Source organism: Crocuta crocuta, unplaced genomic scaffold (genome assembly GCF_008692635.1).
Source record: "Crocuta crocuta isolate KB4526 unplaced genomic scaffold, BGI_CrCroc_1.0 scaffold68, whole genome shotgun sequence".
In the NCBI taxonomy this organism is placed as follows: Eukaryota; Metazoa; Chordata; class Mammalia; order Carnivora; family Hyaenidae; genus Crocuta; species Crocuta crocuta.
This window is the reverse complement of record NW_027532426.1, coordinates 1563634-1585843: the sequence shown is the minus strand read 5'-3', so window position 1 is coordinate 1585843 and position 22210 is coordinate 1563634. Positions and strand designations below refer to the sequence as shown.

The 22210-nt window shown below is 41.6% G+C and overlaps 2 protein-coding genes and 1 long non-coding RNA gene across 3 annotated transcripts in view; 1 reads left to right on the top strand and 2 right to left on the bottom strand.

Moving 5' to 3' along the window:
* The first annotated feature begins 2409 nt into the window (after positions 1-2409).
* LOC144244002 (uncharacterized) overlaps positions 2410-22210 on the top strand; it is a 167394-nt gene continuing 147593 nt past the window's right edge. The window contains exon 1 of the long non-coding RNA XR_013338816.1: positions 2410-2495. This is a non-coding gene — a long non-coding RNA (uncharacterized LOC144244002). The remainder of the gene's footprint in view (positions 2496-22210) is intronic.
* Positions 12816-13112, bottom strand: LOC144244087 (keratin-associated protein 3-3). Its single transcript, XM_077779309.1, has one exon. The coding sequence runs from the start codon at positions 13110-13112 to the stop codon at positions 12816-12818; it is 297 nt and encodes a 98-aa protein (XP_077635435.1).
* Positions 21326-21619, bottom strand: KRTAP3-1 (keratin associated protein 3-1). Its single transcript, XM_077779307.1, has one exon. The coding sequence runs from the start codon at positions 21617-21619 to the stop codon at positions 21326-21328; it is 294 nt and encodes a 97-aa protein (XP_077635433.1).

Below are 22210 nucleotides of genomic sequence, written 5' to 3'. Positions count from 1 at the left end.
CCATATAGATAGGTTGTTTCTATTTCTTGGCTATTGTAAATAATGCTGCAATTAACCCTGGAGTGCATGTATCTTTTTGAGTTAGCATTTTCATTTTCATTTTTTAAAAAATTTTTAATGTTTTATTTATTTCTGAGAGAGACAGACAGTGTGAGCAGCGGACGGTCAGAGAGAGAGAGAGGCATAGAATCTGAAACAGGCTCCAGGCTCTGAGCTGGCTGTCAGCACAGAGCCGACACGGGGCTCGAACCCACGAACAGTGAGATCATGACCTGAGCCGAATTTGGACACTTAACCTACTGAGCCACCCAGGCGTTCCAGCATTTTCATTTTCTTTAGACAAGTACACAGAAGTGGAACTGCTGGTAGTTCTATTTTTAACTTTTTGAGGAACCTTCATAGTGTTTTCCATAGTGTCTGCACCAATTTACATTCTCACCAAAAGGGTGTGAGGGTTCCCTTTTCTCCACATCTTGCCACCACTTGTTATTTCTTATCTTTTTGATATCGGCCATTTTGACTGATGTGAGATGGTATCTCATTGTGGTATTGATTTGCATATCCCAGATGATTAATAATGTAAATATCTTTTCATGTACCCATTGTCCATTTGAATATCTTCTTTGGAAAAATATCTATTTAGATCTATTTTTTAATTGGCTTGTGTCTTTGCCATTGAGCTGTATGAATTCTTTATACATTTTGGACATTTGCCCTTATCAGATATATGATTTGTAAATATTTTCTCCCATTCAGCAGGTTGCCATTTCATTTTGTTGCTGATTTCCTTTGTTGTGCAGAAGCTTTTTAGTTTGATATATTCCCACTTGTTTGCTTTTCTTCCTTTTGCTTTGGGAATCAGATTTTAAAAAGTCATAGCCAAGACCTCTATGCAAGAGCTTACTGCTTATGTTTTCTTCTAGGAGATTTATGATTTCAGGTCTTATGTTCCAGTCTTTAATCCATTTTGTCTTATCTTATTCTTTTATTTGGAAGATAGTCCTCTGTTTCTTCATCTTGCTCAACTCTCTGTGTTGGTTTCTGTACAGTGTAGACGAAAGAACCACCTCTCCCACTCTAGGAGGAGTGGCCTCATGTGGGAGATGGGCCCTGTTCAGCCCTGCCAAGGCTTTTGATTGTGTCTCCAACTTCTGTGTTGTCCAAGTAGCCTATTATATTTTTAATAGCTCCCAGCAGTTCAGATGTGTCAACATCTGTCAGTGCCCCAAAGGGGGAGGGGCTTAGCACCTAGATTCAGGCTGATGGGGAACCAGAACCCTTGAGCATCAGCTCTTTAAAATATGCAAATAAATACAGTCCTGTGGGACTTGTAAGCATAAGCCCCTCCCTCTGGCCACCAAAGCCAGGTGATCTGGAGGTTTCCTCTGGGCAGCAGTCACAAAAATAGGGTCTCCAGATGAGTGTACAAATGCTTTTCTGGGTCATACCACTAAGCTGGAGCAAGACAGAGGGAAAGCACCAAGATGGTATTCATAGCCTGTATTCTTCCAGAGCTGCTCAGCACTAAATGTGTGCCCTCACCTGAAGCTCCAGGACAAGCAAGAAGCCCCCTTTTCACAGAAATATTGGGGGATGTGCATTGTCTATGTAGTGCTCTCTGGGTAGCAGCCTGCGGAGAACCATCTCCCCAGTTGCCACAGTCGTGTGGCATGCAGGAATCCAACACCTCCCCCACAGCCAAGCAATCAAATGATGTCCCTTGGACCACAGCTGCAATAACAGGAAGGCACCAGACAAAAACCAGGGCACCAGACGTGTGTACAGTTCCCTTTCAGGAGACACTGGTGTTGAAGTGCAGCAGAGGGTGAGGGTGAAGACAGCGCCCACCCTCTGAGGGCTCTAGAAAGGATTACAGGTGTGTATTTAATTAGAAGCCTGCCCCTCAGGCACAGCCATGATGATTAGCTATTAGGCCTCTTTCGCAGAAAGACCAAGCTCCTGGGTATGAACTCTTTCTCCTTTGTTTACAGCCCTGTGGGACACATGAGCGTAAGCCCCACTGGCTACACCAGGTGTCCTCTACTGGCAGTCACAGAAATCGGGGTGCCAGACGGAGTTCTGAGCTCCTTTCTGGGAGACACATAAGTATAGTTCCACGGGAATGGGACCACAGGCTCCCATGGCGTTCAGAGGAAGGCGATCAAGAGGCATCCTCTAGAGGGCAGCGGCTGCAAGATCCCTGGCACCAGGTGGGTGTAAAGGCGGCCTTTCAGGAGAAGCTCCTGCTGTGGAGCATGCGCGGTGGGGGCGGGGGGGAGGGGATGCCAACATGGCGCCCAGCATCCTGGGCCCAGTGNGAGACTCTTGAATGTTGAGAACAAACTGAGGACTGATGGGCGTGCGGGGGGGGGGGGGGGGGGAGGGAATGCCAACATGGCGCCCAGCATCCTGGGCCCAGTGCGGGCCCGGCAGGGGTGCTCGGTGTGTGTGAGGCGGTGCCTGCCCCTCAGCCGTCCACGCTTCACTGTGAGCAGGTAGGCCTCCCTCGCTTGAAGTTTGAGCACTATGCGAGCCCTGTTGGTTTTCAAGATTTCGTGTTTTGCAGGCTTGTCTTTTAAGTGCGTGTCCGAACACTGGGCTGCCTGAGGTGGGGGCCGAACGCTTCACTAACTCGGGCTCCCGGTTTTGAGTTCCCGCCTGGTGGCTCCCAGGCTGGGGTTGATGGCAAGGTTGTGTCCCAGCCTGTCCTGTCTGCCTCGGTGGCCTTGTGCGTCACCCTTAGGTTTTTGTAAGAGGAAGTTATTCCAGATGTCGCTGGAGACCAGTTATCTAGGTGGAGGGGGGAGTTCAGGGGCGCCTCAGTCACCGTCTGTGGTTTTCTCTTCTCTTCTTTCTTTTTACTTTTCTTTCTTTCTTTTTCTTCTTCTTCTTTTTTTTTAAATTTTTTATTTTATTTTTATTATTTCTTTCTAGGAGAGAGAGAGAGAGAGAGAGCGTGAGCAGGGGAGGGGCAGAGAGAGAGGGGTCACAGACTGAAACAGGCTCCAGGCTCTGAGCTGGCAGTCAGCACAGAGCCCGACGCGGGGCTCGAACCCACGAACCGCGAGATCATGACCTAAGCGAAAGTCGGATGCTTAACCGACTAAGCCACCCAGGCGCCCCTTTCTTTTTCTTTTTTAACTGAGAGAGAGCAAGCGCAAGTGTGGCCAGGGGAGGGGCAGGGGGGAGGGAGAAGGAGAGAGAGAATCCCAAGCAGGCTCCATGCCCAGCACCGAGCCTGCCGCCAGGCTCCATCTCAGGGACTAGGAGATCCTGACCTGAGCCGAGATCAGGAGTCTGTCGCTTAAACTGACTGAGCCACCCAGGCGCCCCTCAGTCACCATCTTGAACCAGAGTTTGAAAGTGATCTTTCATACGACACCCTTTATCAACTTTGTTGATCTAAAAGTGTTTTCGTTTTCCTTCAAGTTTGAAAGTTGTTTTTGCAAACTATGAAACTCTGGTTTTGTTTTTGTTTTGTTTTGTTTTGTTTTTTGTTTTTGTTTTTGTTTTTTTTTTTTATTTCTAGGAGAGAGATAGAGACAGCATGAGCAGGGGAGGGTCAGAGAGAGAGGGAGTCACAGACTGAAACAGGCTCCAGGCTCTGAGCTGGCAGTCAGCACAGAGCCCGACGCGGGGCTCGAACCCACGAACCGCGAGATCATGACCCAAGCGAAAGTCGGACGCTTAACCGACTAAGCCACCCAGGCGCCCCTATGAAACTCTGGTTTTATTTCCAGGACTTTTAAAATGAGATTTGATTGTCCTCTGACATCCATCTTATCTGAATAGAAGTCTGACAATCCTTTTTTCTTTGCTGTCCTCTATTGAATGTGTATTTACCTCTCTTCTTTTAAGCCATTCTATTGCCTTTTTTTTTTTTAAGTTAATTTATTTGTCGAGAGGGAGAGAGAGAGAATCCCTAGCAGGCTCTGTGCTCAGCCTGGGAGCCTGTGCTGTGCGCACAGAGTCTGGTGGCAGGGTTCCATCTCAGATCGGGAGATCATGACTTGAGCTGAAATTAAGAGTTGGAGGCTTATCCGATTGAGCCACCCAAGTGCCCCCTATTGATCTTTTTTATTACAGCAGTTTGATTATGTTATATCTAGGTGGTGTGTGTGTGTGTGTGTGTGTGTGTGTGTGTGTGTAGGTTGTGTTACCTTCTTGGGATTTGTTGAGATTCTTCAATTTGTAGGTTAATGAAATATATCACTAAATTCGGACAGTTTTCAGCCTTTTTGTATCCAAGTTTTCTACCTCAGTTTCCCATCATTGTGGTACTCCTGTTTCATAATTGTTGGGTCACTCGGTACTGTCCAACAGGAGGCTGCTCAGGTTCTGTTCGTTATTTTTTTCAGTCTCTTTCTCTGTTTTAGTTTTGATAATTTTGACCTATTTTAACGTTACTTTAAGTTATCTTAATTCACTGACCTCACTCCTAGTTGGCAGTTTCCAATCTGATAGTAAGGCCATCGATTGAATTCTTTATTGCAGATTGTACTCTTTCGTTCCAGAATTTTTATCTGCTTCTCTCTAATTTAAATAAGTAAAATTTAGGTTGTTAATAACTTATTAAATAAAAAATTAAAATTTTGCTTTTCTGGGGAGTTTCTTCATTTTGTTCACTTAAATTTTTTTTAATGTTTATTTTTGAGAGAGAGAGAGAGAGAGAGAGTATGTGTGTGAGCAAGTGAAAGAGGGGCAGAGAGAGGGAGACACAGAATCTGAAGCAGGCTCCAGGCTCTGAGCTGTCAGCACAGAACCTGATGCGGGGCTCGAACCCACAAACCATGAGATCGTGACCTGAGCCGAAGCCGGACTACTAACCAACTGAGCCATCCAATTGCCCCATCTTGTTCACTTTTTTCCTTTCACACTGTGTTCATCTTTCCCTATGTCCATGAAAATACTTACAATAACTTATAAAATCCTTGTCTGCTGATTCTAACATCTGTGTATCTATGGACCTGTTTTTATTGGCTGCTTTTTCTCTTTTATGGATGACATTTTCCTGCTTCTTCACGTGTCTGACAGTTTTTAATTATATGTTGTTCATTCTAGAGGATATATATTAGGAAGTCTTGATATGTTGTGGAGTGCTGAGTGTTGAATTTTGTTCTGACCGGAAGTTAAATCACTGGATGATCCTCTTGATCCTCTCAGCCTTGGTTTTGGACTCTTATAGAGCAAGTATAATTTGGTATGTCCTTTACTCAAGGTTGTGATTTTTACTCTTTTGGTGTGTCCTGGAACATCAGGTGAGTGCCAGAGGTACTCAGAGAGCTTTGTCATCTCTGGATGTCCTGGAACTTTAGTGTCTGTTAGTACTGATGGGCTTTGGTATCTCCATTCATCTTTTTATCCCCCAGCAGCCACTCTGTCAGCCTCATGGGATTTTATCCTGTGTGCATGCAACCCAGCCCTCTGCAAGTACTTCATAAGAACGTTTACACAGACTTTTGTACCTTCCTGTATACTTCTTCTTCCTCTCTAGAACACTGTTGTGCAAATTGCAGCCACCTGAACTCTAGTTCAATATGCTACCTGTGCCTCAAACTTGACACGTCTAGAGCAGAATATAGTATTTCCTTTTTACATTCTTTCTTCCCTGTTCCCATGCTTAGTTGGTGACATAACCCCACTGCCTAATCTCTTTGACAGCCTTTTCTCTTCCATATCTCTTTGACGACCAGTTCAGTCAATTTATCTTTTTCAGTCAATTATGCCTTCTTCCTGTCTATCACCATGGCAGCAATCTTAATTTCTTAATTGTTCTCAATTTTATGGTATCACAGCACTTTACCAAAACTACTAATAGAGCACTTATATCTTTTCTTATACTACAGTGCCTAGCTTCAATTAATAATTGTTAATTGCATGAAGAAATGAATGGGTATTGTGTTTGCATGTGCTTGACCTGCTAGGCTGTCTGCTCATTTTGAGCAGGGACAATAAAATACGAGACACATAATTAGGTGTTTAATAAATGATTACTGAATGAATAATGACATTATAAAGTTACTAATTTTTTTTTGCATAAACAGATCAGGTCACCTGGAGTTGATATGTTATATCTTCATATCATGTTCAGTATTTCCCAATCTACCTTAAACCATTTTGGGGGAGGACAAGTCAGGGAAAGTCTACCTGCATGTTTGCTGATATAGTAGACCATTGTGTATGCAAGGCCATTTAGTTTTTTTAAAACAACAAGAACAACGAAAGCAAGTTATATTTGTCTGTACTATTCACCATTTTTAGTTTTGCACGTGTTCTCGGCTTTTCTTAAAATGCTGACTTTTGGAGTTAAGTACATTTAATGAATTAGTAAGAATAAACAAAAGTGATTGTAGACATTTGTGCTATGCCAGAGATGTAAAATTTATTAGTATGATCATGAAGAAGCTCCTCTGTTTCCAGAAAGTTACCACCCAGCACTGGAAACAGAATTCCCAAAGCACCCAAAGAAAGATAAACTTTAATATGGAGGAAATGAAAAACTTTGGGAAGCCAGTAGCGCCCCCCTGTTCAGATTGCCCTGGGTCACTGGTGTCTACCATACGGCCATTGAACGTCTCTTGGTTTCTTTTTGAGGGAGAACATCATCCTTGTTCCAGCTTGGAAAATGTGTTGCTGCGGGTTCTGAGACAGGTGAACGCTGAAGCTTCTGGCTTCACTCTTTCAAATTCGGGCAGGGAGCAAAGCAGCCATCGCTCAGCAGCAGCTTGAGATGCAGGGCTCACCGGAGGGCTGGGTGTAGGTTGTGAGGTTGAGGGACTCCAGGCACGGGGTGGGCTGGCGGGAGTTGAGCAGGAAGCAGGTGGGCACACAGGGCTGAGGAATGTGGCAGGGTGGGGGGCAGTTGTCACAGCAGGTTGGCTCCAGCAACCAGGTCGTGTGGGGGCAGGTGCTGGGCAGGCAGACTCCGCACCGGCAGCACTTGTCAGAGGAGCAGATGGTGGTGGCGGGGCCGGTGGGGACGCTGCAGCAGCAGGGCACACAGCAAGCCATGGCGCTGGGAATCTGGGTTTTTAATTGATTTGGTTGTAACGATAGATGAGGCTTCCGAGTTGTGACTGTCCCTCCTTTCTTTGAGGCTCTTATATACCCTCCCCAGTGGGTGTTGGTCCAACCAGAAGGCTTCTTTCCTGGTTCTTGTTTATATTAGTGTACCCATTATCCTTTGATTGGTTTGACATTTAGATGCTTGTAAAGAGTCTCTATTCTCCTAATTAACATTTATTTGAGTTCCTTGCTAAATCTGCACTGATTACTCTTGCTATTTGTGACTGGAACACAAGCTTTACAAAAGCTTCTGCTATTATAATTCTGACACCAGCCCTGCTGGGAAAAATTGCATGATGGTACACCATAGTATGTAGGTCTTCTCTCTGGTGCTGGTCTCATGTTCATTCTCTTTACCTTTATCTGTATCGGTTGTTCTGATGATGTTTTAAAAAGTTGAACTTAAGTTTAGTAACTTTTTTTTTTTTTTGCTTTGAGGCTTTTTAAAAAATTACATAATTTTTTGTGGAGATATAACTAGCATATAACATTGTGTTAGTTAAGTTTTGGGACTTTTGAAGATCAAACTTACATTAATATGGAGAAATATGTTATTGAGAAATATGGGCAGGCTTTAAAAAACACCTGTCATTTCAGTTTTGACTATAAATATTATATATTTATTTAAAAATTTGGACAAAATAGAAAAGTATAAAGAAAACTCACTCATAATCTTATCATCAAGAGAAATTCTTTATTCATACTTGTGTATATCCCTCTGGTCATTTTTTTATACATTTGCTTATCATTTTAACATGGGAATCATTTTACCTATGATTCTATGCCTTGCCTTTTTGTTTAAATGTATATACTTTCATTATCTTGTATTCTTAAATATATTTTATAATGTTACTAAAGTTTTTTTTTATGTTTATTCTTGGAGAGAGAGCATGTGGAGCATGAGTGTGAGCGCAAGCATAAGCAGGGGTGGGGCAGACCGAGAGAGAGACACAGAATCTGAAGCAGACTCCATGCTTTGAGCCAGCACAAAACCCAACGAGGGGCTTGAACTCACGAGCTGTGAGGTCATGACCTGAGCCAAAGTCGGACACTTAACTGACTAAGCCACCCAGGTGCCCGATAATGTATTTTTAATGTTTCCTAGCATTCATCGTATAGTTATACTTACAAGTTACTTAAAATTTTTATATTATTAATCATTTAGGTTATTTTAAAGGTGATAACTGTGGCAATTGTAACAACTGTGGACCACATTAGGAGTTAGAAGAGCTCTTTACTGGGTTCCAGTCCTGCTCATTGCTTTCCTTGTTATGCCAAGTCATTCATTTTTTAAAGGCTTGTCTTTCTTTCCTGCAAAATAAGGATCATAATATCTACATTCTTCCATTCAGAAGATTATTGTCCATAGACCAGCATAAAGTGCTATATAAAGATAAATTATTATCATCACTATCCAAATAAGTTGTAGGTCAAACAAACTTGAGGTAAGGAAGAAAGGAAAGAAACAGTCTAAAGAAGAAAAAAACTAGTTGCAGAAAAGTCAAAGAGCAGCCTTACAGGAAGTAGCAAACATTTATCTGGAGGTTTGTACCCACAATTAGAGAAAATAGCTGGCACAGAAATTAATAAACTTCAGAATTAAAAAAAATTTCTCTGGCTCTGATTGGAAGGAAGGGTTTTTAATCTCTGTTGGTATCCCTGGACTTCACCCAGATTTATCTCTGAGTGAATACCTGCTAGGTCTCACTCTTTTACTTAGGACTGATTTATATTTTCAGCATTTAAAAATTTTTGTTTTAAAACTTTTTAAAAAATGTATTTATTTGTTTTGAAAGAGAGAGAGAATGGGAGGGATTCAGGGAGGGGCAGAGAGAGGGAGAGAAGAATCCCAAGCAGGCTCTACACTGTCAGTGTAGAACCTGATGCAGGGCTCAGTCTCACAAACCATGAAATCATGAACTGAGCTGAAACCAAGAGTTGGATGCTTAACCAACTGAGCCACCCAGGCACCCTTATATTTTCAGTATTTTTAAAATAACTTAATAGACATTTATCTGTAGCAGTTCCCATGTGCCAAGCACTGTGATAAACGTTGGATATAATAGAATGAACAAAATAGACATCATTCTTGCTCTCGTAGAACTTGGAGTCTGATGGCAGGTTTATCATGAACATATTATTATAAGTTACTATTACTACACATTATGATAGGAAGGGTTCTAAAAGCATAAAGATTTTAAGCAAAAGGAAATAATTTTGACATTTTAAGAAAAAAACATTACAGAGAGGTTTGCATTTTCTCACAGAATTTCATGGCAGAAAGAGTGCTGTCTTACTTAGAATGCAGTATTTGAGGCAAGCTTATGAGGATAAAGAAATTGGTACTGTTCTGTGTAGAATGTTATTTTCCCATAATTATAAATAAGATTTAAAGTTACAGATTAGAAAAAAAAGTTACAGATTAGAAACAGTTGTAAAATAATGTTTATGATGATAAACTCATCTCTTTTATTGAAAAGATTTATAGTACTTTATTAAAATTTCTTTTCTTTGCCATGGCATAAGTGACCTGGGTATAACTATCCTTTGCTCATAAATTATGACAGTGAATCCTAGACAGGTGAGCTAATTTGCCTTAGTCTGATGACTGACTTGTTAAAAAACTAAATATAGGAGCTATTGACATTGAACTACCTTTCTTGTGGTTTAACATTTAAGTTTAGTATGTGTCAGAGATACTAAACATTCTATTTTTAGAAATAAAGGGTATCTTTTTCCTTTAAGCGAATGCAGGAAAAACATGGTAATTCTTAATTACATGTAGATTTTCAAATTGCTGAAAGTCTACACACATACACACAAACACACACACACTTGCCCAGTTTTAATTATAACATCTAGAGTCAAAGGGCTTGTGTGGAAGGAAAAGTTCTTTTTCTCCCCTTGAAGGTCCTTCAACTGGCCTAAGATTTAGTTACATGGGACAGAATAACAGGAGAAAACACCGAAGTTTTATTATGTGCACACAGAGTCCCAATAATGAAATTGAGACTTAAAGAAATGACCAAGGCAAGCAGTTTTTATACTTTTTAGACAGAGACAATGTATGAGGAACTGACAGGTCAAAGAAAACTTAACTTTGGGAGCTGACTTTGGGCTGTGGTAGTAAATTAGTAAAAGTTAGCAAGGTTTGTTTGTACAGCCTTCTCAGCTCTGAATTTCCTCTTTCTGATGATAATAAGGATGTCTTTTGACCGCATTGTACAGAGAGGGTATCTTTCCTGTGGGAAATTTATTCCCTGCTTTCTCATGGACAGAGGAGTGTCTGAATGTCCTTGCATAGGCTGTTTCTTAGCTGATTTTTACTTGAAATAATCAGTATGCCAAAGTGGCGCATTTGGGGTGGCTTGCCCTTGACCCCTACAGGGGGAAGTGAAGTGATAGTGAAGATATAAACTGAAGGTTGATAATAAAAAGAAACAAAATATGATTGTTAGTTTCTTGCTTCAAACCTCTCTTTCCTTGGAGGTTTCAGTCTTAAAACCCTTTGCTTAAGGAGCCCCAGCCTTAGAGCCTTTGCATTTCTTCTCCCCTCATTCCCTCCCTCTCTCCTCCCCATCTTCAGTGCTTTCAGTTCATGAGTTAGTAAGCTGCTGTTCTGTTTGGAACAGCCGCTCCCTACCTCTCCTGCCTCGTCATCTTTTAACGCTTAGCCTGGATAGCTTGGTGGCTTTCCGTAACTATCCCTCACCCTGATGCTGAATCACCAAATCTGGGTTTTGGTTACTCTTTCTGTGTGCTTGCATGCCGTGCTGCTCACGTCAGTCACAGCAGGAACCACATGGCCTTAGAAATACACCCATCCGCCATATGTAGACCACATGTATTGTGATTATAATAACTTGTCTGTTTCCCTCACCAGATCTGAGAGAAACTTAGCACTCTAGGTGGTAACATTTCTTTTATCTTTATGTCCTTAGCATGGATTCAGCCTGGTGCAGGGGGAGCACTCATGAAATACTGGCCAAAGGAATTCGTGAAGGGACTGAATCACTTATTGGCAGTATTCTAGGTTGTGTCCCATGTACCCCATGGTTCTAAGTTCTGTTCATTCAAACCACTAATGAGCCTGTGGGATCCTCTGAGAAATCTCATTCTGGAGGAACTCACAGGCACACTAAGGATATTTAGAAACATGTTTATTTATTAAAACATGTTTGAGAAAGAGAGCATGAGCAAGGGAGGAGCAGAGAAGGAGGGAGAGAGAGAATCCTAAGCAGGTCCCACAGTGTCAGCATGGAGCTGGATATGGGGCTCAAACCCACAAACCATGAGATCATGACCTGAGCCAAAGTTGGATGCTCAACCGACTGAGCCATCCAGATACCCCTAGAAGCATGTTTATAGGCACTTGGTGCTTCCCTGCCCTGCCTTTGTCTTTTTCACATATATTCTTTTGGTTTTAGCTTAATGCTTTTCAGATTTTGACTTGTGCCTTTATATATGAAAGATATATATATATATATACACATTATGCATGCATCATATGTACATCGTAAAATGTGTTGTATATGTATTATATATGTATTACCTTTCTAAGGCAGGGCAAAGGATAATCTGCTCAAGATAAAATGAAATAGGTTGGTAAATAGAAGTATAATTATCTCAGATTAAATCATGTTTAATCAAGTCTTTAGCTCTAGTTCTCAGCCTGTCATCTGAAGAGTTTTGGCATTCTGTTGATGGTGGCAAGTAGAGTTATATTCCTTGGGGCCTGCTAGTGGAGTTGACCGCTTAAGATTTCTCTAAGGAAAAATGAAGTCGAGATTGGTAGGCCCACTTAGTGACTCAGGTCTTCAAACTGAATACCTGCCACTTTTAATCTGTGCGTCACTAGATCCTTTTCCGTTATAATCGGATGTGATGATTTTGTTAGAGATTCTTACATTTTATATTTCTCTTGCATGTTGTAAGTTGAGGCCATAACTGTTCCTTCAGCTTCTGGTCCTTGGAATTGGAGGCTCTGTGATATGGTAGAAAGATTTGGGCTTTGAAGTCAGATATACCAGGAGCTGAATTCTCGCTTTCTTACTAAATAACTTTGAGAATATTGAGTAACTCTTAAAGCTTCATTTTTCTCATCTATTAGTGATGTTTTAAGGATTGTGTGAGTTAATAATGTGATTTAATCAGCAACGTATAGATAAGTAAACATTGGCTCACCTCAGATTGCATTTGTCTGAGGAAAAGGGGAGAATGTAAAAGCTAACCAGTTTGACGTTAGCAGCCTAAAAACTAGCTAGTTCCAGTCATTCTTCTAGTAGATGCTTCTTCTTTTTTAATACAATAATCATTTTATCTTTACCTTTTTTTAAATTAAGGAAATATACGAAAAACACTAACATAAACAAACAACATATCTTTCCAGAGAAATAAAGTTTATTGGAAAACCCATGAAGAATTTTTTTTTTGCTCTATGAAAATATCCAGTAGAAGAAATGGGATCTAAGAAGCAATGTGACCAAGAAAATACAGTCTGGGTCCTTACAGATTTCAGTAGAAGTTTGATCACAGATGATGTTCACCTGCCCAGATGAACCAAATGGTTATTCAGCCAAATAACCATGAAGAAATTCTTGATTTTCTTTCCATTAAAATGAAAGGTAGGTTTTCCATATCTGGGCCATCTGGTCTGCCGCAATATCATGGTCAACTACTGAGGCAAGTGAATACTGGATAGACAGCTTCTGGGTTCTCCATTGTCAGGCAGGGAGCAAAGCAGCCATCGCTCAGCAGCAGCTTGAGATGCAGGGCTCACCGGAGGGCTGGGTGTAGGTTGTGAGGTTGAGGGACTCCAGGCACGGGGTGGGCTGGCGGGAGTTGAGCAGGAAGCAGGTGGGCACACAGGGCTGAGGAATGTGGCAGGGTGGGGGGCAGTTGTCACAGCAGGTTGGCTCCAGCAACCAGGTCGTGTGGGGGCAGGTGCTGGGCAGGCAGACTCCGCACCGGCAGCACTTGTCAGAGGAGCAGATGGTGGTGGCGGGGCCGGTGGGGACGCTGCAGCAGCAGGGCACACAGCAAGCCATGGCGCTGGGAATCTGGGGTGCTTCTGCTTTCCTGGAAAGATGAGGTTTCTGAGATACAAATGTCTCCTCTTGCTTTGGGGCTCTTATATATGGTCCCCAGTGGGTGTCGGTCCAACCAGAAGGCTTCATTTTTGTTTATCCCACCCTTCTTCGCTAAGATTCTCTCATCAGCTTGGTATTTACTTGTCCATTAAGAGTCCTGCCCTTATTAAGATACATCATGTTTTTGACTCATTGACTTGCCATTTTTGTCATAAGATGATTACATTTTATCTTCACAGGGTCTTGGAATGCCAAACCTTACATGAAATATGGATAATCAGTCTGAGTGACAACTTAGCTATAGTTTCAGATGCTGCATTCTTTTCCTTGTTTTTCTCCTCCTTAATTTAAAATAATATGCATAACATGATACACTTTTTAGTTACTAATATCAGAACATGCAACTCAAATGATTAACTGGACCATTTTCTCAGTGAAGTCAACAAGGACATGGCACTTATAGATGAATGTTGCCTACGACTATATGCATCTCAGACATAGTTACCTTGTTTACTGAGATTAGAATTCAGGTTCTATTGAGCAAGTAGGGTGACAGCCAGAATGGAACAAGTTGAAACCCTTTTTCATTATTATTAATCTATAGTGAGTTTCAAAAGTTGTATTATTCTATTTTTTTTTTTAAACAGTCTTTATTCTCAAAGCTATGCCATTCTTGTAGTGAGTTAAAATGTAAATTCACTGGGAAGAAAGATCCACTGAGCTGCTGACTTTTAAAAAATTTTTTTTAAATATTTATTTATTTTTGAGAGACAGAACGTGAGCAGGGGAGGGGAAGAGAGAGGGGGAGACACAGAATCCTAGCAGACTCCAGGCCCTAAGCTGTCAGCACAGAGCCTGATGTGGGGCTTGAACTCAGGAACTGTGAGATCAGGACCTGAGCCGAAGTTGGCTGCTTAACCAAATGAGTCCCCCGGGCACCCCCCCGCCCAAGCTGCTGACTTTTGTTAAGGGTACCATTAAAAGAAAATCACCTCATCTTCATTCATTTTCAAACAAATGCTTAATTTAAAATAAGTTGAACCAAGAACAAAAAGGAGAAGTCATAAGATTCACAAAACAACAGTGGGTTCTGGAAGGGAATCTGATCCGATGTGGTTTAGAACTATAGGAGTCCTGGGTTGCCTGGGGGGCTTAGTTGGTTAAACATCTGACTTCGGCTCAGGTCATGATCGCATGGTTCGTGAGTTCGAGCCCCACATCAGGCTCTGTGCTGACAGCTCAGAGCCTGGAGCCTCCTTCAGATTCTGTGTCTCCCTCTCTCTCTGACCCTCCCCTGCTTGCACTCAGTCTCTCTCTCTCTCAAAAGTAAATAAACATTAAAAAAAAAAAAACTATAGGAGTCCTTTTTTCACTGACTTACTCCCCACTCTGTGTGTTTCTTTGTTTTTGTATCTTGGGTCTTCAATGAGGTTGTAAATTCCTTTGAGGGATGCCTTATACAGCATTCTTCACCTTGCTTGGCCTTAATGTGCTGTACTGTAGGATGGCAGATGAGGAAGTTGGACTGAATAATTATCTCTAGTGTGTAATATCCTGATTCTAGCATCTTCACATACTTGCCCTTGATCAGCACAAAACTATTCAGCTAGTAGAATCTAAATTATGTAATTTGTTGGATGGCAAATTGTTGAGTAAACACGAAGGACAGATTCTTTGGTGGGGTGTTTCTGAGGGGACAGGACTGAAAACCAACTTGGTCTGTTTAATAGAGAAGAAGCCTGGCTGAAACAGATCAGTGGGAAATACTAAATGTCATTGGCAAATAAGTCTCATGCATTTTATGAGAAGAAGAACCTGTTAGTGAAGTTGGCTTGGTTTTTGCTTAAATATTGATATGTATCACAAAGCGTATTAAATAAAAATGAAGCTTAGCGCCTCCAAGGCACTTTACATCTCTGTGGGCGTGATCATACTGCTTTCTTGCAGTGTCCTTTCCCGATTCTGTACTTCTCAAATCCTGCTCATTCCTCAAGCATCAACTCATATCTCCTTCACGAGAACCTTTAGGTGGTTCTTCTAGATATTTTCATTCTTTGCTTTCACATGGTGTGTCTCCTCTCTTTTCATTTAGATCTCATTTCAGTCTATTATATTTTATGGTTCCTCATGTATATGCCTTCCTCACTCCAGTGTGCAAGCTGTCTGAAAAAGTGGGAATTGTGTCTTCATCTTCTTAGTCTCTGTCAAGCACCTAGGTCAGTGCCTGGAACACAGTAGGCGCTAGATAAATGTGTATGGAATTGGATTAAATTTCAGATTAGAAGGAAAAAAAAAGATGTGTTTATTTTTAGAATTGCCCCTTATAATTAATACCAATTGACATAAGCAGAGCAATTTCATCTGAAGTGCTTTACAGACATTGAAGTGGTTTTATATTCAGAGCTTCACCTAAACAAGTAATGAAGAAAATATGGCTCAGCTCAGTCTTTTGGGGTCTCCTTTGTGATTATGTTGATGTTTCTCAGAGTCTTTATTTTAAAAAGTTTTTTTTGTTTATTTTAGAGAGAGAAAGAATATTCACGCATGCTCATGTTGGGGGTAGGGTAAGAGGGACAGAGAATCTTTTTTTTTTTTCATTTTTCAAAATGTTTATTTATTTTGAGAGAAAGACTGAAAGTGAGTTGGGGAGCACAGAGAGAGAGAGGAAGACAGAATCCGAAGCAGGCTGCAGCCTCTGAGCTGTCTGCACAGGACCCGAAGTGGGGCTCTAACTCATGAACCATGAGAACAAGACCTGGGCTGATGTCAATGCTTAACTGACTGAGCCATTCAGGCACCCCAAGAGAAAGAATCTTAAGCACGCTCCATGCTGAGTGTAGAGCCTGATGAAGAGCTCAATCCCACAACCCTGGGATCATGACCTGAGCTGAAACCAAAAGTCAGATTTTTAACCGACTGAGCCACCTAGATTCCCCCCTCTCAGAATCTTTAAAAGAATATATGTGAGGTAGTGACTTATAGAGGCAGGGAAAACGTTAAAATTAAAAGTAGGTGCTGACCTTGGAATTTAAAGTGACCTTAAGCTTAGAACTTACTGAATTTTACTATTCAGGCAATTTTCTTCAAGTATTTACAGATCCTTGTGAGGCCTTCTTTTGCCTTTGAGGTTTATGTTGATGTCATCAGATAGTGTAATTCTCCTGGACATATTTATAGGTTTATCATGTGCACATATGTCAAGAGTTGTTTAGCAATTATAGCACTGAGACAGCACATGGTTTGGGGACAGTGGTGTTTATTTTTGAAGTAAGGAGTCCATGACAGCATTTACTCAGCTTCTCACTGGAAATCATCATTCAGAACATTGAATAATTCTGTAAAACTGAAGGCACTGGGTCAGAACATTTTATTCCAGAGCATCTTTTTTTTTTTTTTTAATGTTTATTTATTTTTGAGAAACAGAGAGACAGAGCACAAACAGGGGAGGGGCAGAGAGAGACACACACACAAAATCCGAAGCAGGCTCTGAGCTGTCCGCACAGAACATAAGGCAGGGCTCGAACTCACAAACTGAGATCATGACCTGAGCCGAAGTTGGAAGCTCAACCGATGGAACCACCCTCTTCCAGAGCTCCCAATTAAAGACCATTTGCTGAGCATCTCTTAAAGACTATTGTGGTCCGTCAGGGTGATGTAGGCGGGCTCTTGGAAATCTCTTTGGCTAGCAGCTCGATGCTCCACATTCACAGGGCTGGACACAGGTTGTGACAGAGATCCCACTCAGGTTTGGAGCAGGGTGGCCACTGCTGAGCAGCCAACATGATGGCACATAGGAGTCGGGCTCACAGCACGGTGGGGGGCAGGTGTCGTAGCAGGTGGGCTGAAGGAGGCTGATCGTGTGGGGGCAGGTGCTGGGCAGGCAGACTTCACACCGGCAGCATGTGTCACAGGAGCAGATGGTGGTGGCGGGGCCAGTGGGGACGCTGTGGCAGCCTTGGAGACAAGACCCACAGCTAGACATTTTGTTGCAAAGGAAGATTTTCTTCTACAAAGCTGTCCTCTGTGAGTCTTTTATATGCACCTGTCTCAGGGAGCACGGCTTCTGTCCACCAGAATGTTTCCCTGTTGTTGTTTATATAATCCCATACAAATAACTCACTAACTTGTTTATCAGATGCGAGAGGAGCTCTCCTTCAGTTTTATTTGGTTGTGTTGCGACATTCAAACGTGCTTCCTGTTGCAGTTTCAAAATGGAACCAGTGTAGGCTCTCCACTTAACTCAGTCACAGGTAAATACTGCAGGGTCTCTTCTGACTTTCCTCTTTGTTACCGACCAGAACTTGTCCTCAGAGATGGTCATTGCTGAGTGTAAAGAATAAAGAGTGATTTCTCTGAGAAGTAAGAAATAATCCCTCTCAAAATGTGTGCCCTGGATGTATTTGGGAAGTCAAAACTTTTTCCCCTACCAGATTCACCTTGCTGTCTTTTTGTGGATGTGAAGATATAAATGAATATCGAAGTTAGAAAACATGATCTTGATTGGGAAGTTCAGAGCCTGCTGGATGTCGTCTATATTGGTCCTCTATGTTATCTATGTATGCAGTTACGTATAAACATTTAAATAAGCTCTCAATTTTACATAGGACATTGGTTTTTTTTTTTTTAACCAGAAGCCTGAACATATTAAAACATAGGTTCATAAGACCATGTATGGTCTGAGAAATGAACTTGCATCTCTTTGGAAAACAGCATGAATAGTTCCTTCTTTTCAGAATGACCAAACTGCTGACCTATTTTATTTTTTAATAGTCATCTCTTATCGTTTTAAAAATTCTTTCCGTTTTTTTCAGTGGTAGTGTTAACATGTCATGGCCAAAGCTAGTACATAACAACAGTAAAGGACACTGGTCAGCAAATCCATTCATTATAAATTTTTTTTTTACATTTACTTATTTCTGAGAGACAGAGAGAGAGTGTGAGTGGGGGAGGGGAGAGAGAGAAGGAGACACAGAATCTGAAGCAGGCTTCGGGCTCCAGGCTCTGAGCCTGACGCGGGGCTCAAACCCATGAACCATGTGATCATGACCTGCGCCAAAGTCGAACGTCTAACAGACTGAGCCACCCAGGTGTCCCCAAATCCATTCAGTATAAGTCAGATATTTATTCAGTCTCTAATAAAGCCTGAAGAGTGTGGTAGAGGGGTGCCTAGTTTTAACCTTATTTGACAGTTGAGGAGCCTGAGGCAAGGAGAAGTTAGATGACATGACCAGGGACTCCTAACTAGTAAGTGACAGAAGTACAATTTAAACCAAGACAGTCTGGTTGCAGAGATTCCTGTTTTGGCTCTAATAGAGGGGGCATTGCTCTGCTGAGAGTGGAGGCTGCACATTGTCCCAAGATTAGTAGCAGGTAAGATTTGGTAGAAATGACTGCATCGGGTTATTGAGGGTCTCGACAGCCATGCTGAAGAGTTTAGTCTTGATTCAGTAAAAAACAACAACAACCAAAAAAACAACTTGAGTTATCCCAGAGTTTTAAGCAATTCAATTTAACCAACATTTATAGAGAGATAGAAACCTAGTCTGCCAGAGGGATAATTTGGATGGAGAGGCACAGGATTCTTGAGCCAAGATTAACTAGGAGGCTGTGATCAGGAGTCTGGTGATCAATGTCTAAATGAGGCTACAGCCAGTGAGAACAGAAAGAAAGGGCTGTAGGCCAGGAACAATTGGAAAGAAAAATGAAATGACTTGGTTTTTTGTTCTGTTATCAAGGATGAACAATTACTAACTTCACAGGTAGTTTTTCGCCTTGAACTAGGTTATCGAAACTTGAAGATGTGTTATGTTGCCAGACGTTCTGCATTTGAGTGCAAGGTTAATGATCCAGTCAATATTTTCCCCTGTGTTTAGGTTGCTAATAAGTATTTAAAGTCTGACTTTAAAAAAAAAGATGATTTGTTTTTACCTTAGAGGAGACATAAATGGTTTTCCCTAGACTCATTGTAGACACTCATTTTGTCTTAAACTATAATCACCCCAGAGAAAGCTGAGTTACCGCACACAACCAAATACACGGTTTAGAGAGATAGTAGACAATGTACTGTTAAGCGGCGTATTCTTCCTCCTGGATAAGGAGAGCCACATGCAGTCATATTTCTCTTGGGTGTATTGCTGTCTGCAAAGGAGGTGTGTGCTTTGGTGTAGCGGGAAGAGAAGCGACTCTTAGATTCAGGCGGTTTTAGGTTTAATCCCCCCTCTGTCACTCGCCATTTGTGCAACTTCTGTAAGTCACTTTCACAGTGTGTTTTCTCTCATGTAAAGTGGAGAGACTGATGGTAGCTAGCTACCTGTCAGTGTTTTTTGTTAGAAGTAAATGAAATTGTGCACATGAAGCACATATTGGAATGCCCTGTGGCTAGTCACTAAATGTTAGCTCTTATGAGTAAAAACAGCAGAAGTGGTAAGGTGGGATGGGGTTGGTAGTGGCATGGAGTACTTGTTACTTACTTCTGGATAATCTAGAACCATAGACAAGCTGGAAGTGTCTTCAGAGGACATCTGACCAACCAGCTCGTTTTACTGATTTAAGACCCGAGACCCACAGAGCTCAAGTGACTGGCTCTGGACCAGAGAGGCAGCTCAAGAGCAGAACCACATACCTCCTGGGTTCCATCCAGGGCTTTTTAACTAGTGCCAGGGGTCTTTGAATGCCTAAAGACCCACAGTGGTAGTATTAGGACACTTAGAGTTATTTCCGGTATTAGAAATAAAGTCTAAATATTTATCCCTTACAAGCATGTATAAACACCTCAAACTTCTTTGCTTTTGACTAAAAAAAGAGGTAACTTGGTTATATTAATCCTAAAATTCTCCCTGATGCTTATAAATGTACTTATGAACAGACACGAAGGAAGGGATTATTATTTTAAAAAGTTACATGGGAAAAATAATATTTTTCATTAAATAAAAGGATGTCTTTTGGTGGGAAAGCTGGAAACCATCGTGTGGCAGTAATGGCGAGTGTCTCTCGCCATTCAGAGTGTGGCTGTTGATGTGTTGGGTCATTTGACACTCACAATAATCCTGAGACATAAACAGCGACAAGAGTATTATTTCTGCTGTGACAACAAGGAAGCTGAGGCAGAGAGGGAAGTGAATGGTCCATAGACCCAAGACAAGTCCAAGAATATATACAAGATTGCACTTTGGGTACTTTCTGTAAAAACCTTATGCACTTGGATTTTTCTAGGACAACATAATATATGGTCATCATAAAAGTTTTGTTCTAAGAGGAACTGTATGTTTTTGCTTACAGAATTGTGTGCCTATTTCTGGTGGATGGAGAATACTTCACTATAGCCTGGTATTTTCGGTTTATTTCAATGCCATGGTATGATATGCCACTTGGACTAGTAAACTTCTAAAGATAATTCTGACTAATGTAAATCAATTCTCACTTGAGGGAGCAAGGAATATGCAATAAATGCTAGTAATTTTTCAGAATTGATTTTTTTAGAAGACTGTATATCAAGAAATGAGTATATATTCTTCCCCAAATGGCATTGAATTTTGAGCTTGGAATTTCACCGATGACCGGAATTAAGGGAGTCAAAAATATTTCTACATGACAGTAAACTGACCAATTTGTTTAGTCAGTTAAGGAAGAAAGAAATCTTAATTTCAGGGGCAATGGAAAGTAAAATATAAAAAAACATTAAAAATACTATATTAATCTTTAGTTTCCAGCATAGGGCTTGGCATAGTGACTTGTCCTGAGTAAAATGACCTAGTGAATTTTTTACTGTTTGGTCTATCACAAAGAGCTCATATCTAATTATTCAATGATTTTACCACATGTGCTCTCCTCCTGCTGGGGTAAATCATGGACATCATGATGTACTGTTCAGGTTTAGCTAGGCATCCCACTTCCCCTAAGAGGAAACATGAGAGTAAATCATCACAAGGCCATATTTGCTAAGCCAGAATAAAGTTTATTAAGGAATAGTCAAAATGGCTATTTCTCAAAGAGCAGTGAAATAGCCTAAAAGACCGCTTCACTCAAAGGAGGAAAGGATTGAGAAGGTGGGCAAATTCATGAAAACATGGCCCAGGGACTTGGGATTGGTTTAGTCTGATGTAGGTGGTAGCAGGTGTTGAAGGCCGGGTGACAAGCAGCACATCACCAAACCTGTGCAGAGACGCAGCTGCTTAGCAGGGCTCACAGGGACTCTGGCAGCCAGGCTGAACGTAGGTCGTCAGGTTGATCCCGCTCATTCCGGGAGTTGGGTGGCAAGAATTGAGCAGCCAGCAAGTTGGCACGTAGGTGTCAGGCTCACAGCAGGGTGGGGGGCAGGTGTCGCAGCAGATGGGCTGAAGGAGGCTGATGTCATGGGGGCAGGTGCTGGGCAGGCAGACTCCGCACCGGCAGCACTTGTCAGAGGAGCAGATGGTGGTGGCGGGGCCGGTGGGGACGCTGCAGCAGCAGGGGACACAGCAAGCCATGGTGTCAGGAGTTGGGTTTTTGTTGGGTTGAGAAGAGAAGTCTGTTGGTGTCTCAATGCTTCTCTCTTCTGCCCTGGCTCTTATATACCCACCTCTCAGGGGCGTCAGCCTATTACCAAGAGTTTTTTTCCTTGTGTTTCAGTTTATAGCTATCTCCATTAAAACCATCTAATTACTTAAGTGTTTATTACCAAAGACACACTCTTTACCTCATAAAAAGGGGTTAAGATTGTTTTGTTGTCAAATTAGGACTCTTCATGATGGCTCTTTGTCACCTTAAGGACATTTCATTTCAGTCTTCAAAGGTGCCAAGTCATTATCTTCTAATCATTATCCATCATTAGTGATGGCCTGGTATGCTAGGTATCTGCAAATCATCCCCACGTTTTTTGTCTACTTTTCAGATGAAGAGATAACTACACGTTTTGATTGCTATTCTACCAGCAACCAAAAATACTATGTGGTAGTTTAGGTCTTCTGACTGAAAAAGTGCTCAAAGTTTTAGATTTATTCTATGTGGCTCCAAGAAACTGAATTAAGATGAACGGGTGGGATCTATAGAGGAGATTCTGATTCTGCATAATGAAACAG